Source organism: Cheilinus undulatus, linkage group 11 (genome assembly GCF_018320785.1).
Source record: "Cheilinus undulatus linkage group 11, ASM1832078v1, whole genome shotgun sequence".
NCBI classification, from domain to species: Eukaryota; Metazoa; Chordata; class Actinopteri; order Labriformes; family Labridae; genus Cheilinus; species Cheilinus undulatus.
Window position 1 is genome coordinate 4,364,205 of NC_054875.1, and position 16,847 is coordinate 4,381,051.

General features: G+C 41.1%; 1 protein-coding gene across 3 annotated transcripts in view; it reads left to right on the forward strand.

The window, feature by feature from the left end:
• LOC121517381 (paired box protein Pax-7-like) overlaps window positions 1-16,847 on the forward strand; it is a 107,069-nt gene that overhangs the window by 57,734 nt on the left and 32,488 nt on the right. For all 3 annotated transcript variants that reach the window (XM_041799089.1, XM_041799087.1, XM_041799088.1), the window contains 3 exons: window positions 163-362; window positions 11,087-11,252; window positions 14,244-14,443. In XM_041799089.1, the coding sequence (XP_041655023.1) occupies window positions 163-362; window positions 11,087-11,252; window positions 14,244-14,443 (566 nt within the window). The remainder of the gene's footprint in view (window positions 1-162; window positions 363-11,086; window positions 11,253-14,243; window positions 14,444-16,847) is intronic.

Genomic DNA, 16,847 nt, shown 5'->3' on the forward strand with positions numbered 1-16,847 from the left:
TCAGCTCTTTAAAATTATGATTCAGGGGGTTTTGATTGATAAGAAATTGGCTTCACAGTCTTTTAAAAAAGGCCCTCGTAGTTCCTAAGAGTCCACATAAAAACAGGAGCACAGTATGACATATGTCTAACCCGTCATGTTCCCCCTCTGTGTGTCGTCCAGGCAGCCGGATGGACGAAGTATCAGACGTGGAGTCAGAGCCGGACCTCCCCTTAAAGAGGAAGCAGCGTAGGAGTCGGACCACGTTCACGGCGGAGCAGCTGGAGGAGCTGGAGAAGGCGTTTGAGAGAACCCACTACCCCGACATCTACACCCGAGAGGAGCTCGCCCAGAGGACCAAACTCACCGAGGCCAGGGTCCAGGTAATAAAGACAAGGACATCCAGCTGTCCACTCCATTTAACAAACATCAGATCAGTTTCTTCACTCTGTCACTTCCACAGCATGTACTTCAGGAAGCACAGCAGGACTGCATTTCTATCTAACATCTTCTCCATATTTTTGCTGTTTTCCAAGTATTTGGAGTTTTTTCCTCTCTCATAAACTTCTGTGCAGTGCTTTAGTGTCTGATTAAATTGAAACCATCTTCCCTCTGGTATGAGCCAAAGTTGGAGGCATCATGTTTTTGGGTGTTTGTCCCATCAGTCACAATCATTACTGTGACCATAATATCTTTACGAGTTTGGATGTATTTTCTTCAGATTTTGCACAGACTCAAGGATGAACTTACTAGATTTTAGAGGTCAAAGGTCGAAGTCCCTGTACTGCATGTGGCCCCTGAGCTGCCCTAGAAAAGTACATGATACAGAGATAATAAAAAAGCATTCACCACCTTGGATATTTCTGCCCTTTTATTGATTTTATAAATCAATTATGGTCAGTTTAATTCAGTTTTTTTTTTTTTGTTTGTTTTTTTTACAAAAAAAGACAAAAAAAAATCTCTTTAATGTCAAAGTGATAACAGATTTCTACAAAGTAATGTCAATTAAATAACAATATTTGATATAAAACAAATAAAGTCTGCATTTAGAATCTGCATTGCAAATTTGGCTACGATAGCAGCACTGAGTCTGTGTGGATAGGTCTCAGTCAGGCTAAAACATCTGGACTCAGACTCTAATTCTTCTTTGCTAAAATGCTCAAGCTCTGTCAGGTTGCACAGGGATCAGGTGTGAACAGCCCTTGTGAAGTCCAGCCACAAATCTTGTGCTCTCTCTGCATGCTTCGGCTCGTGTCCTGCTGGAGAATAAATCCCGTCCCAAGCTGTAGTTCTCTGACTAGTTAATGATACTGTCCTCCAGGATTTTCATTTATTTCGCCAGACTTATTTCCCACTCTACCTTTACAAGCCTTCCAGAGTCCGCTGCTAAGAAGCACCCCCACAGCATGATGCTGCCACCACTGTGCTCCGCAGTGGGAATGGTGTGTTTGCGGTCATGTGCAGTGTTTGGTCTCATCAGACCAAAGAACTTTCTTCCTCTTGACCATGGAGTCTCCCACATGCCTTCTGGTGAACTCTAGTCCAGACTGAATCTGAGTTTTCTTCAACAGCGTCTTTCTCTTTGCCACTCTCCCATAAAGCTCTGACTGGTGAAGAACCCGGCCAACAGTTGTTGTCTGCTCCTTCAGAGCAGTCATAGGTGTCTCGGTGACCTCTCTCACTAGTCTCCTTCTTGCACATGTGCCATATTCCTTCCATTTTTCCGGGGGATGTTCAGAGCCTTTGAATTGTTTTTGTATCCCTCCCCTGACTTATACTTTTTAAAAACTCTTTCTCTGAGTTGCTTGGAGTGTTCTTTTGTCTTCATAGTGTAATGGTAGCCAGGAATACTGATTAACCAGACACACTAATTGTGAGACGACAAGCACCAACTGGCTAGACTTCAGTCAGTCACTTTAAGGGGGTCTGATTATTTCTTATTGTAAAGTATCATCTTAAAATCATGCTAATTATGAAACTGCTTGTTATTGTGCATCCCCATTAGTTTTAACACACATTTTCCTTTGAAGGATCCACTTCAGAGGTCCACTGAGGGATTTATTTTTATGCATTTGCTGAGTTTCAAAGATCAGTATCTTGATTTAGATCTGTAAAAGTTCCTCTTTTATCGCCGCTGTAGAAGTTCCATGATACTCTGTTTGCCCTCTGGTAAAATGTTCAGTCACAGAGTGGAGTCCCGTCCACAAAGTGTGATAATAAACCTTTGAAAATCAATAGAGCAACAACAGTTTAACTGAAACAACTCCCTGTCCCGTACTGGGCCGTGCTCTCTCCACTGGTGCCAGGGTGCAGACAGATCTTTGGCCTCTGTCCTGTCATATTTCTTCATCACACTCACGCTGATCTCTTTGCACAACATTTCAATCCTCTATTGTGAGACTTTGAAGCCCATATTTACCCACTGAGTCTGAATCTTCCTCACACATACATTCAGTCAGACTCTGCCAGCTGTTCCCGTCTCAGCTGAGGAACCTGTCTGTGGTCCGCTCTGGTTTGACAGCCGAGCGAGAGGAAACAAGGCAGAGCTCTGACAACAGCTGTGAGGTGGTCGGGGGTGGGGGGCTGCATTCCTCCTGTATGTCTCACTCTCCAACATCTTGGCTGGAATCTGTGTTTCCCACCACTTTCAAGCCCTCCACTTGTTGTAAAACTCAGCGAAGATCACAGACGGGCCCGGCTGTCTCACGGGAGCGTTAATCCTCCGCAGACACGAGGGTCAATCAAGACTCAGGAGAGGGAGACCAGCATGGCGTGGACGCCAGTTCTTATACCTGCAGAGTCTGAGAAGTATGGACATTCAGCTCCTGGACGCTGGTCGTCTTTTATTCATAGACGAATGATTCATTTAGATTTTATTCTGGAGATCGTCACGTTCACTCAGCTGTCTTCAACGATCTGTCAGCACTTAGATTATAAAGTCTGAACATCTGTTCTTCTGCACAGGGGAGGAAGAGAAAGGCAGAATTTAATGTTTTCTGACTCACTGACAAATTATACAACAGAGCCACCATTACACTTATAATGCTGGTTATTAATCCCCCAAAATAAGGATGGTTAGGCTGAAATGTATGCATAATATGAAGAGCAGAAAATCTCTGCTTCAAAAATGATTATCATGATGGCAGTCAAATGTCCTAATATGATGTTTCTAAAACATGTTAATAGCACTTATGGCATCATCGCTGTGTGCTGTAATGTACATCTTCAGCTAAATTTAACTCTTTATTGATAGTCAGCTCTGGTTACTCCTGCAAACAATGGATCTGCCATCATACGCCCTTCTTTTGTGTTCAATCTACCAGAAGTTTGGGAGCGGCCTGCGTGCATAGAGCCCGTTGTTTGGTACTGTGGCTCTGTCACTCCTTTAAAATCCCTCTGGAACTTTTTAGTGCCCTTCAAAGATCTAAATCAGGGGTTTTCAAAGTGTGGAAGAGTGAGCCTCCCCTAAGAAGAAATCATTCATTCAGGGGACTCCCACCCACAAAAAGGATTATAATTGCAAAAAAAACAAATAAACAACAACATTTCAAACATTTATGTCTAATCTTTAAACATTTTTAACATTAATATATTTGGATATTTTGGTTGAAAATGTCCTTAAACATCTGCTTTTCCCTCTTATTCAGTCATTATGCCATTAAATACAACTTCTTTTTGCCTCTTTTTCCCCATTTTTTTCCACCTTTATCCCATTTTTTGCCCCTTTTCACCTTTTTGCCCATTTGAGCTACCTTTTTTTGTTTACAATTTTTTTTTCCACTTTTTGTCCATTAAAGCTACCCATTGCCATTAAATACCACTTGTTTCCTTTTTCCCAATTTTTGCCTCTTCTTTTTGCCATTTTTGCCCTTTTTCCTATTTTTTCCCACTTTTTGCCCATTTAAACTTCCCTTTGCCATTACGTATCAGTTGTTTCCTCTTTTTTTGCCCATTTTTGCCACTCTTGACTGCTTTTTGCCCATTTCAGTCACTTTCCACTGATGTTTTTTGTCACTTCTCACCCATTTCTGCTACTTTTTGACCATGTTTCCACTTTTTCTCCCCATTTTTGCCCCTTTTCATCCATTTTTTGCTGCTTTTTGACCATTTTGCCACCTTCAACCTATTTTTATTGCTAATTCAAGCTGTTTTTGTCACTTTTCACCGCTAAGAATGTGGCTCTTGCAAAGGTATTTTCAATAATTTGGCTCTTTGGTTGAGTAACACTGCTCTATAGCATAGTCCATATAGTAACTGTAAGTGTATCCATTTTGCTCGATGCACAGCAGAAGTTCCCAAAGCAAATCAACTTTTTTCTGGTTTATGGTTCTGGGCCTCCCCTGAAGCTCTGTGGCGCCCCCCATGGGAGGCCCGCCTCACACTTTGAAAACCACTGATCTAAATGGTTCCTGTAGCTGACTGTTACCTGTTGTTGCACTCACTCAGTGTGAAGTGTTAAAACTTTCTCCACATAATTATGACACCAGTGTTCAGTTCTTTAAACCTGCACTCGTGGACACGGAGGTTGCCCACAACTAGAGGCGGATCAGCTGTTATGTTAGGGTCAGGTTTCCTGTAACACTGATAACACCAGATAAGATGTGTAATAGTCCTACTGTTATATCCTGAGGGACATTTTTTGGAAGTCAGGGATAATGTTGAGCTGTAAACTGTTACCCTGATGTTAGAGGAGATTCTGATTAGAGGTGGAGGTGTGTGAGGCTGCAACAGGAAACAGAATGTCAGGATAAAAATAGAGAAGTATGATGGGAATATGTAAAAAAGAGTGAATGCATGTGATAAACACAAATGTTATTGCCTCAGTGATCTGTTGAAAGAGGTGTGTGTGTGTTCATGTGTTGTTTCTGACTATACCTGGGCATGTAGACTACAGCATGATCAGTGTGTTTTATCCCATCCAGGGTCATGGGGGGCTGGAGTCGATCCCAGCTGATACTGAACATCCAGTTGTTCTTAGACCACCTATGGCAAAGTTAGAGCCACCTACTGAGATGATGAGCATTTGGACTGTGGGAGCTGAGGTACCTGAAGATGCAGGGTCTGTTTGATGGCACAAACCACTGAACAGCTGTGAGGTCCTCAGTCAGTCTAGAGCAGAGGTTTTCTGGTAGGTTGGGACCCTAAAGTGGGTTGCAGAGCTCTTTTCAGTGGGTTGTGAATGTGCTCCTGGAAACAAAACTGTGCAAGAAGGTCAATGACGCTCTCTTCAAGCTTGCTTGTTTTCTTCTGCCTCTTTGATTTGTCATATTTAGCACAACTTAAGGTCCAAACTTTGCTGTTTTTATGAATAAATCCAAAACAAATCAGAAATCTGAGGCAGAATTTCTGATTGGCAAGCTGATGGTGCGTCCTCGAGCTGTTGAGAACCACTGGAAATAAAACAACAACCATCTTGATAACCTGTAACTCTTTATTTTTTCTGGAAAAAAGTCAGATTTATCCTGTTTAAACATTTTAATCAGACTTGTTGCGTCTTTTTTTTTTTTTTAATCAGTTATAGAAGTCAGTGATAAGCTCTACTGATGGGTCGTTTCTGAACGAGTCGGTTCAAAGAGCTGGCTCTTTTACATGAACGATAAGAGCCGGATCCTGTTTGAGAGCCATTTTATATTTTTATAGCTGCTATTCTAATTGTTATTATTAAATAACAATTCTTCTTAAATCTATATAGTATTATTACTATATAGACTGTGTGTGTGTGTGTGTTATTTGATTGATTAGTAGGGATGATCTTTCATCCTCTACCACAGGCACACCATGCATTAAGGACTGGTGTTTGATGGTGTAGCAGTAATGTTTTATGTCAGGTGGGTCATACAGCTCAGCCAGTGAGCAGATTTCATCTGACCTACAAAGGTGTTTTGGGGGGACAGGATATTTTGAAAAATAATTATTCATCAATTTTAGAAATTGAGCACAGTTGGAGTAAAACACCTGCTTGAATATCAATCTTTTGTTGTAACATTGCTAAAATGGTACCAAAATGAAGAGCTGTTTAGGAGCCGAGCCAAATGAGCCAGATCACGGAAAAGAGCCAAAATTCCCATCACTGATAAGCTCTTTGTTTGCTGCTGTTTTGAACCGACACAGGCGAAAGATCACAACCAACCAAAATGATCAACAGTAGGAAAACATGAAGGAACTGTTCCTCTGAGCGCCCCCTACAGGCCTGGGGCACTTATTCTGAGGACTTGGTGTGCCGTTTTTGTCTTCATGAAGTGGCGTCTCTGCAGCCATGTGTTGCACATTTTTCATAGTGTTAATCATTTTGGCAGCTAACTGTAGACAGATAAATGAGGAGAGACAATCTCTTTTTGCAGCTGGCTTTTCTTTAAATTAGAAATATTGTGAGAAAATGCATCAGACTGCTGGAATGTACAGATGAGTTTCTGCACCTTTGCCATAGACTGCAGACATCAGCCATCTGCTTACAATAGGCGGACTCAAACAGCTCTTGAAGCCAATCCGCGGCGGCTTCCATATTGTAATCACAGTCTCAACCAAACTCTGGATCAACCTAACAGCCCACTAAGCCTGACTTCCTGTCAGCTAGCTAGCAAGCATTCTGGTTGACAGAAACGTAGCTCCTGCCTGTCGAACTTTCTGTCAGTCAAATGAGTCTCACCAATCAGAGTGCAGTGAGGTTTTTCCTAAATATAATCTAAACCATCGTGGTATAAAAAAATTCACCAACATCACTGAAATTACCGACATCTCCTCTGGCTAATCTTGACAAAAACCCGTGCAATCACTTTTAAAAATGCTAACTATCCCTTTAAGCTTGGGTCCTCTGAAATTTGACATGCAAAACCAGTCATGTCAAACTAATAGTGTATAATATAAAATGTTGTTTCTTTTTATTTTTGAGGAATTTTTGAAAGTAAGAAACTGTGGCTGGCTGCTGTAACCCTACTGTACCTTTCTGGGAGTCTCAGGCATTTTTTATGAAAATAATTACATGTGGCATTCTTGCTTAAATGTCAGTCATCTCTCTGAAATTGAAGTATATGGTAATGTATTTGATTTGACAGCTCTTGGCACAAATATTTGCACATAAATGCACACATGCAGGCTGCTTTCTCTCTTTACAAAAGGACTAAAATATATGTCAGGACCTCTGCTGCACATGTGGTCAACTGGAGGTCTCACCTGTCCACTCTGCTCTGCAGGAGCTGGACCGTGCAGTGGATCAGTCTTCTTCTTCTCCTCTTGCAGTAGTCCCTCCAGGCGACAGCACCTGTTCTAATTATTTGAGTCTCCTCTTCAGAAATAGGAGTCCAAATGATCGGCTCCACTTGAAAGGCATGTTTTCATTTGCTCCAAATGAAAAAGGAGGATTCCTGGAGAAAGTGGGCGGGCGGGAGGCTGGAGGCGATACATGGATTCCTGCTGCAGCTCTGTGTGTGAGTGTGTGTCTGTGGAGAGTCTCTGCTGTATTAACTCATGTGAGTGGTATTGTGTGGTCTGGTTCAAGGGCCACAAATGATGGAAATACAGTTTACCAGTGGGTCCTGATGTGGGCTGGCGTGCATGTCTGTGTCCGTGTCTGTGTGAGGGTTTGGAGACGACACAGATTCACACTCTGGGAGTGTGTTTGGTGCAGAGCGACAGGCTCGTACTCGCTCTGAGCTTCTGTCTTTAAGTCGCTCCAATTAAGAACTTTGAAATTGGTGTCCCGCTGAGTTGAAAAAGACGAGCAGTTTAGCTTTTGGCAAAACGTCCCCCTTTGTCATTTCACAATCTGTCTGATTCTGCTCCCTCTAACAGAGCAGTATGGGGAGTTTTAGTGTCTGTCTGTGTTTGACATCCTTTTAACCCTAAAGAAACACCAATAAACCTCCTAAAAACACACAATTGTTAATATTAGACTATAAACACTTGGAGTTTACATCTCTTGCCTTAAATAACCGCTGGGGTTAGACTTCATTACAGCAGTTCTCAGCTGGTGGATTAGGACCCAAAAGTTCTTGTAGTGGATCTGCTGTCAGTGGGTCATGCATGTGTGCTTGGAAAAGAATCTGAGACAAAAAGTTCCAATTTTTATGGAAGCCTTAAGTGGACATACATGCATGTATCTTATTTTGCTCTGCAGATACAATTTTGGTTGTTTTCTGGAGACCTGGGTTTATTTAATTTATGGAAACAAAGCTGGCTTTCCCTTTTTAATGTGTTCATTGCTTGAAATCTCTCAAAAAACAACCACAATCTTAATGTTAGTGATGGAGGGAAATTATGTAAAATAAATTGCATGCATGGATGTCCTCCTATGATGCAGTCATTGAAATGCCATTCTGCATACATGCATTTTTGTTTTCGTGCAGCTGATTTGCACATAATTTCTTTTCTCAAGCTGTTCTGAGTCGATGCAAGCAACAAAAATATTGCAGATATTTTTTTTTTTACCATTTTTTATGATTTTTGCAAAGTGCTGCTTCCAAAAAGAACAAATCGAAACACTCCTTGTTGCCTTTGGTAGAAGAGTTTTGAGGCAGACAGACGAGCAAGATCGATCTCCTCACCATAACACAGCATGACGTTTTCACCCCTCTTCCTGTGACTAAACTCAGATCAAAAAGTAAGGAAATTTGTGTTTGGGGGATTATTTTTTGTTGCATCATCAACATCTTACATCGTTGGAAAGCCTGTTTATTTCACTTTTAAATGGTGCCACGTTTGTAAGGAGCATGCCTTTGTGGGATGAGTAGCAGAGCTGAGGATGTGGGTTGCGCCCATGAAAAATGCCCAACAGCTTATTCTGCCATTGACTCTTGCTTGGCCGATTGGACAATTGAAGTCTGAACTAAGAAATATTGTCAGTTTGACAATATCATTATTTAACAAACAGGAGCCTCAGTAGCGTGTAGAAGAACCACACAGCCACAAGTGCTGAGTTATTTTAGTCTTCATATGATGTTATGTCAATAATACAATAAAGTCTCCTTTGACTTCAGACATAAAGCAAATCACAGTCCTGCACGGGTCCAGTTTTGCAGACCCACATTTGCCAGCACCCAAACCTGACCCCTTACCTGCAATACAGTTTTCTCCACTTCTTCAAACTACCTAACAAGTGCTTATGAGGAGGAGTCAAAGAAAATGAAGGGTGCAATAAATGTCTCATATACTCCTGGTACCTTGTCATCTTCCTTTTTCCTTGTTCCTTGTCTATTTCAACGTCAGCAACAGAGATGAAAATAGCAACGGGATCATCTTAGAACCATCTCACTGCATTTTGCTGCATCAGCCACATGCTATCAGGATGCTACAACAGGAATCAGTTTAATCAGGCTGATTTTGTTGCTGATGCTCGTTTGCATTGCATGCAGTCAGGACTCGGTTTTGCACTCTTCAGGCACTGAGAGACAAGGATAAGAGAATGCATGAGCAATATTTTTAGATGTGGCAAGTAGGTTTGACTGATTGCATCCTCATCTAGAGCTTAGATGAACACAATATGCCAGAGACCTGCAGTCACCAGTGCTAAATAGCGGACCAATCACAGGGCTTGCAGTCTGTGCCATTTTGACATATGGTGCAGGTTGGCTGCATGTGAAAGGTTAAGTGCTACACTGAGCTACGACACAGCTTTGATGCAGAAGCATGAATCAGGTTGAAATTTTACCTGAGCATCTGGGTAAACCTCTGAGACTCGTGTTGTATATGACAGGAAGTGATGCAGTTTATAAAAAAACTTTAATAACTTTTGACCTATAAATTGAAGCCTCTTACTTTTTCCCTCTTGGAGCCAGCCGTTTATGCTCTCCATGCTTTCAAATTCCTTACAGAAGCTTTTCTAGTGAGCCTGGAACCTACCTGACTTTGGTGTTTTGAAAATTAAATCCACCCAGTAAATCTGATATTGAACCGTTTTTAAATCAGTTTCTTTCATTTACTTTCAATCATCCAACACTAACGCTCATATTATATCCCACAATGCTTTGTGACGGGCTGTGACGACCAATGACAGGCTGCTCCATCGTCACATCATGCTTGGTCAAACTACAATCATGCAGGAGACGGCTTGAGAAGCTCATTCAGGAGAGAAAGAGACACAGAAAGTCTGTGATGTGGCCCTCTGCATCTCTGCAGACAGGAGCTGTCTGAATAAAGGCACAAATAAAGCCACTAAATAAAAGTGCAAAGAATTCTTTTGAAAATATGTGAATATTTTGAAGGTTTTTTTTGTCACAGGATGATTTTTTTCACGTTTTGGTCTCCAAGAGATGGGAGAACAAGTCTTTGCAAAAAAAAAGTCTGGGTCATTATTGTTTACTGCGTGTCACATAAAAATCTTTGAGGATTAATTTCCGTTTAGTTTTGTCCTTTGTCTGTCCAGGTTGTCCTGAAAAAAAAAGGATGCTTAGAGCTTGACCGTGCACTCCAGAGCTGATGTTGAACAGTCCTGGAGAGACAAAATGATTAAAAAAAAAATAGCAAAGGTCTTGAAGGGTTAATGGGTACCTGAAATATTTTACTTGTAAAACTTTTTTTTGCCATTCCCTGTTTTATTTTTTTGTGTATTTGTAGATGAAACAATTGCAAAAGTATTTAATAAGATAATCTTGCAGGAAATCCTTCAAGAATTTAAGCAAATCTTTCACACTGACAACTCCTTGAGTATCTGACCCTACAGACCTGTAGTCATTATTTGTATATTTGCAGGTCACACAGTGTTCAGGAGTCAGTAGGTTTGTAGAATCTGATCTAGATTCTCCATAAAATGAAACAGAACTATTGTGCCTTCAGATCTAAATCCTCCAAACAGGGTGTAACACCTCCAGGCCGTCTGTGTGTTCTCTGCTTTGATCGGTCATGAGTGCAGCGCTTAGCTGAAGGACGTCGACGCCTCCTCTCCCTCCTCTTTTGGCCTCCATTCATCTCATTGAAGCCGCTTTCAGTCAGTGAGGAAGAACGCATGATTAAGCACACACACTCTCTCCATTTACACATAATGAAGTGAACACACACTCCACTGACGTAGCGTCGACTTTCTCTTCCACTCCAGAGATCAATCAGCTCTTCTTTTTTTTCTGCCGAATCACTGGTGAATTTAAAGATACTGATGTGTGCTCCTTTATTTTTGTAGGTGTGGTTCAGCAATCGGAGAGCACGGTGGCGAAAACAAGCAGGGGCCAATCAGCTAGCAGCATTCAACCACCTGTTGCCGGGTGGGTTTCCTCCTACGGGGATGCCGACTCTTCCTACGTACCAGCTGCCAGAGTCGAGCTACACGACCAACACTCTGCAGCAAGGTAGAGCTCACAACAGTAACAGTCATTCATGATGCATGTATGTGACGTGTTCCTTCTCCTCTAACAGGCTGCAAGTTTCACCACTCTGACTCTATCTAACCAAATGGTTTATCCATTTCTTTTATTGAAGATTGCCTCTAAACCCTTCATACAAAGACATATCGACCTTTTAGATTGACATAAGTGTATTTTAAAGGTACAGCATGTTACTATGTATTACCAACTAGTCACATGTTTTCAGTTGTTTGTAAACTCTAAGAGGGCTTTCCTGTGTTTTGCACTGAGGAGAGGCTTCTGCCGTAAGGCCCAGATCAGTGGAGGGGTTGTCCTTGTAGAACTTTGTCCCATCTCCTCACAGGATCTCTGGAGCTCAGTCAGAGGAACCATCAGGTTCTTGGTCTCCTCTCTTACTGAGGCCCTTCTCGCCTGATCTCTCAGTTTGGTGACCAGCTCTAAGAAGAGTCCAGGTTGTGCCGGACTTCCTCCATGTGAGAATCCTGGAGGCCTCTGTTCTGTTGGGAACCTTCAGTGCAGCAGAAATGTTTTTGCAGCCTTCCCCAGATCTGTGCATTGCAACAATCCTGTCTCTGCAGCTCCTTTGGCCTCATGACATGATAAGCATTGTTTACAGCAGTGGTTCTAAACCTTGGGGTCGGGAACCCATTAGGGGTCACGAGACAATTAGAGGAGGTCACTAGATGCCTAAAAAAACTAAGAATATTTTTGAAATTACACTGTTGCCACTTTACACCAATTCTACCAAATTTTAACCCCTTTTTCATCACTTTTTAACACCAATTTTGCCAAATTTTGCCATTTAATACCCATTTGTTTCAATTTTTTACCCTTTCTAACACTTTTTTTCTGCCTGTTTTTGTCACTTCTAAACCAAATCTTTCCACTTTCTGCCCCATTATTGCCACTATTACCCACTTTTGGCATCCCTTTCTGTCCATTTTAACCACAGTTTTGCCAGTTCATATCAATTTTTCATCCCAGTCCAACCATTCTCTCCCAATTTTTTTGCCCTTTAAAGCCATTTCAGCCACTTTATAATCCCCTTTTACCACTTTTTGTGCCCATTTTTGCAAATTTATTTCATTTTTTTTTGCCATTTGTAACCTATTTATGTTCTTTAAAAATCCAATTTCAAAACTTTTTCCACCATTTTTTTCCAGTATTAACTAATTTAAGCAACCTTTTTACCCATTTTAAATACAGTGCCTAAAAAATTTATTAGACCACCTGACATATTTGTCTCAGTGATCATCCAGCATCATGAAGTGCTTTAATGCGGACTTTTCATTTCCAGTGAGCTCTCCACGTTTTACCATTTTGAACAGGAATGAGGAATTTCAAACTGAATTCACCTTTTGATACCCAAATTTGAGCCGGCTCACTGGGCTTCTCTGAGAAGTCAGAAATGAATCAAGCATAACATTCAACCACTAAAACTCATTTTTCTGTTCAGGGGTGCAAGTAAATAACTATGATTTGACATATTAATCAAGAAATTATAATGTGCTTTTCTATTTTTTCAGTTTTTTTGTAAATCAGTAAATTTGAAAATTCATGGATAACAATAATAATTCTATTTTAGCATTAAAAATATCATTTGGGTTAAAGAGCTTCTACATATTGGTGTATTAACCATTGCAGAAACATAGAAACTGATTTTGGTAATAACCAATGCTGTTAATTTAGGGCAGCTGTGGCATAAACCTTACTTTGGTTAGGGTTATGGTTGTCTAATAAATCTGTTAAATACTGTATGTTTTTAACAAAAGTTATTTTCATTTTAAGAAGGCTATTTACTACATAAATGAATAGATAGAGATATTTGTTTCTTTGATAAGAGTGGTCAAATATAAAGTATGGTTTTCACAGCTTAACTTCACAATGGACCATGATTTTGCTGACCTCCATGGGCCCCCAGTTTGTCTGGGTCCCAGAAACCTTCCCCTTTATCCCTCCTTATGGACGGCCTTGTCTGCACATGACTGTTTTTGATGTGTATGGCTGTTCAACCACCTTCAGGTACAGTGGGGGTCTCTGGTCTCTGGCACCTTTATTCTGGGGGTCGCAGGCTGAAAAGGTTGAGAACCATTGGTCTATAGAGAGGTCTGTGCTTTTCCAAATCATACCCAATCAATTTGATTTAGCACGGGTGGACTCCAGTCAAGGAGTAGAAACATCCAGAACCTGAGCTACATTTACAGTGTTGTTGCAGCGGATCTGAATACTTAGTTCAGTTTTTTTTTTTTTTTTTTGTTAATGAAGTTGGAAAAAATTCTCACATTTTCTTTTCACTTTGCCACGATGAGGTACTGTGTGTAGATTAATGAGAGTACAAAAAATATAATGGACTGTACCAAAAAAGTAAAGGGTCTGGTTTACTCTCTGAATTCACTTTTGTTTCAGGATGATTGTTTATAACTAGGGCTGTCAGAAGATTAAAATGTTGATTTGCATAAATCCCAGGATTTTTGTAGTTAATCGTGATTAATTGCAGCCTTTTTATCCCATTCCAAAATTCCACTATTTTGCATTTAAAGCAGTTTTTGGGTCATTTTTGGATCTTTCTACTGCCTTAAACTAACGCTAACTGCTTTACAGACTACAGACCTGCATGAGTAGATTGAAGACTTAACAATGGAAAACAGGAACTTGTTATGGATTTAAAAACAGTAATAAAGGTGAATGTATTTTAACCTGTAGTACAGGTGACTCTTGGCGTGTCTACCGAGCTTTTTGTGAGGTTTTCCAAGTAAAATGAGATATTAGGAGCAGTGGTGGAATTATTGTGTATCACAGGGAGACCCTGCAGTCTGTTGAAAAGGCCAATAAAGCATGTGATTAATCGCGATTAAAAAGATTAGTGCACTTACTGTAGATTGTAATTAGTCGCGATTCATCTTGACAGCCCTACTTATAACCTGATCCATGTTCTTTAAATTAACAGAACACCTTTTGTCGCATGTTCCTCCTCAGACGGCGGTGCCACAGTTCACCGTCCTCAGCCGTTACCTCCGTCCACCATGCACCAGAGCAGTCTGTCCAGCACCGACAGCAGCTCCGCCTACGGCCTGTCATCCAACCGCCACGGCTTCTCCAGCTACTCCGACACCTTCATGAGCTCCACGGCACCCAGCAACCACGTCAACCCCGTCAGCAACGGGCTCTCTCCACAGGTAGGACCTGCTGGAAGCATTTACCCCTGCTGTAAAGCAGACAGAGCGGACTTAAGACCTCACTATGGAGCTGTATGCATCCCAGAAACTCACGGTCACTCTGACACAGTGTTAGCTGGCCTCTTTGGTGTGTTGGGAGGAAAAGGACAGAGTCATCAGTGTCAGGGTCAGTGGCTGCACCAAATAAGTGAGGAGCTGGTAGATCCCATAACATCAGGAGCTTCCTGAAGAGTAGGAAGCAATGTGAAGTTTGCCGAGTTCATAGGATGCTCTTGTGTGAGCTTGTTTTGGTGCATGTCCATTCCTGGAGCTGGCTCCAGTCTGCTTGACTCTACCTGGTTTGGCACTTCATTTCCCTTTACCATATACAATTAGATCATACCTTCTCAGTGTAGACGGGCTCGACATAGCCACTGAAGAAGAAGAGTTCTGCTTTTGGTGTTTCTGCAACTGTCAAATGGAATCTTATGGCATTTTTAAAGAGGTTGTGTCTGAACTTTATTGAAGGAAGGTTAATGCAACTGCTTTAAAATGTGACTTATTAACCAGTGCATGAGTTTGCAATATGTTTACGGATGCAGTGTGACTATTTTTACCATGTTTTATGTGATTTTCTTATTCTGCTGCAGAGCACCCCCAAAGTGACTGTAGTGGTTATAATACACATTTATGCATCAAAGCTGGGTTGGTTTTTTTGATTTAAAAAACATGCAATGTTTTTCATTAAAAACAGCATTATTGCACAGATTTTGAACTAATGTATTATAATTCAAATTGCATTGCATTGCACTGATCACCTGTCATGCAAAAGACTGAAGGTGATGTAGTATCAGCAGCTCGTGTTTGGTTTTTGTCGACAGAACCAGTAAAGCAGTCGTAGCTCGCTGTGAAAGCAGTGATTCTGTTTGTGTGTCCACTCTGACAGAGGCGAGGGAGAGAGGGAGGGATTCCCCGTGTCCCTGTCTCTTAAACAATAACCATTTCAAATCAGACTTTGTGTTCAGGAGGGATTGTTCTTTGGCTCATATCAACACATCGCTCACAAATTTGATGCAATTAGTCACAAACGCCGGGCAGTGCAAGCCCATGGGAAACAGGATCGTCCTAACAGGCAGAAAACACGATTGAAACGGTGTTAACAAGAGTTTTAGAATCAATGCACTTGTCTACAATTACAGTGAAATTATCCGTACTGAATGTCACTGACAGAATCTTTAAGAGCTGCTTGGATGGACTTCTGTTTATTCATTAAATATGAACAAGGACAAACATGAGGATTTACTGACAATGAGGAGATTTGTAGAGGAGAGTGAGGGGATAAGAAAGGCAGCACATGCATTTATCAGTTATGTTACTGTTAATGTTAATGCTACACTAAATAAAGCTGCATTAATGTGGAGAATCATTGATACTTCCATCTGTGTTTGAGGGGAAAAAGACAACAAAGGTTTGCATTGGGGATTATAAAGCTGCAGGAGAAAAAAAGTCTACATGGTTGGACAAAAATATAACTATGTAGAGCACAATCAGTGAAGCTGCAAGATTTTTAACTGTTTTCTAAATCAGTTTTAGGTCGGATGATTCTCTGATTTCAGCCTCCTGCACACGACAGCAAAGCTAAATCCTAAAGGTCGCCCTCTTTTGGACTGGGATGCAATTTTTCCACATTTTTGACATCATTTCAACCAAACAGCTAATAAGAAAGTAATGAGCAGCAATAACTGATAGATGCAGCTGTAGTTTTGTAGCTTTGCTGCATGAAAAAAACCCATTAAGTAAGATTTTTCCTGTTGTAATTCTTCATTTTGTAGTTTGTACTTTATGAGTGTAATATCAGCTATCCATCCATCTTCTATACCGCTTACCCCATGGGGGCCACAGGGGGGCAAGAGGCGGGGTACACCCTGGACGGGTCTGCAGTCAATCGCAGGCTGACATATAAAGACAGACATGGCATGCTCACATTCACACCTACAGCCAATTTTAGAATCACCCTTAACCTAGCGAGCACGTCTCTGGTGGTGGGAGGACACCGGACCACCGGAGAGAACCCACACATGCACTGGGAGAACATGCAAACTCCACACAGAAACGCCCTGACCGGGAAGCAAACCAACAACCTTTTTGCTGTGAGGCAGCAGCGCTAACCACTGCACCACTGTGCAGCCTAATATAAGGTAGTTACTGCAAAAATTCTCATATAGGACATTTTTGATCTTTAAAGTGTCATTTCTAAAAAAACACACACATTCTTCATATTTTTACACAAACTTAAACTCAGATTCATATTGAGATGGTTCTTTATTGAGCATCTTTACACTGACATCTGTGTGAATCAACATTGCTGAAAAAAGATCATTCAGTCTGTGAATTATTTTGTTTATTTTTTATTGAAATATGTCGG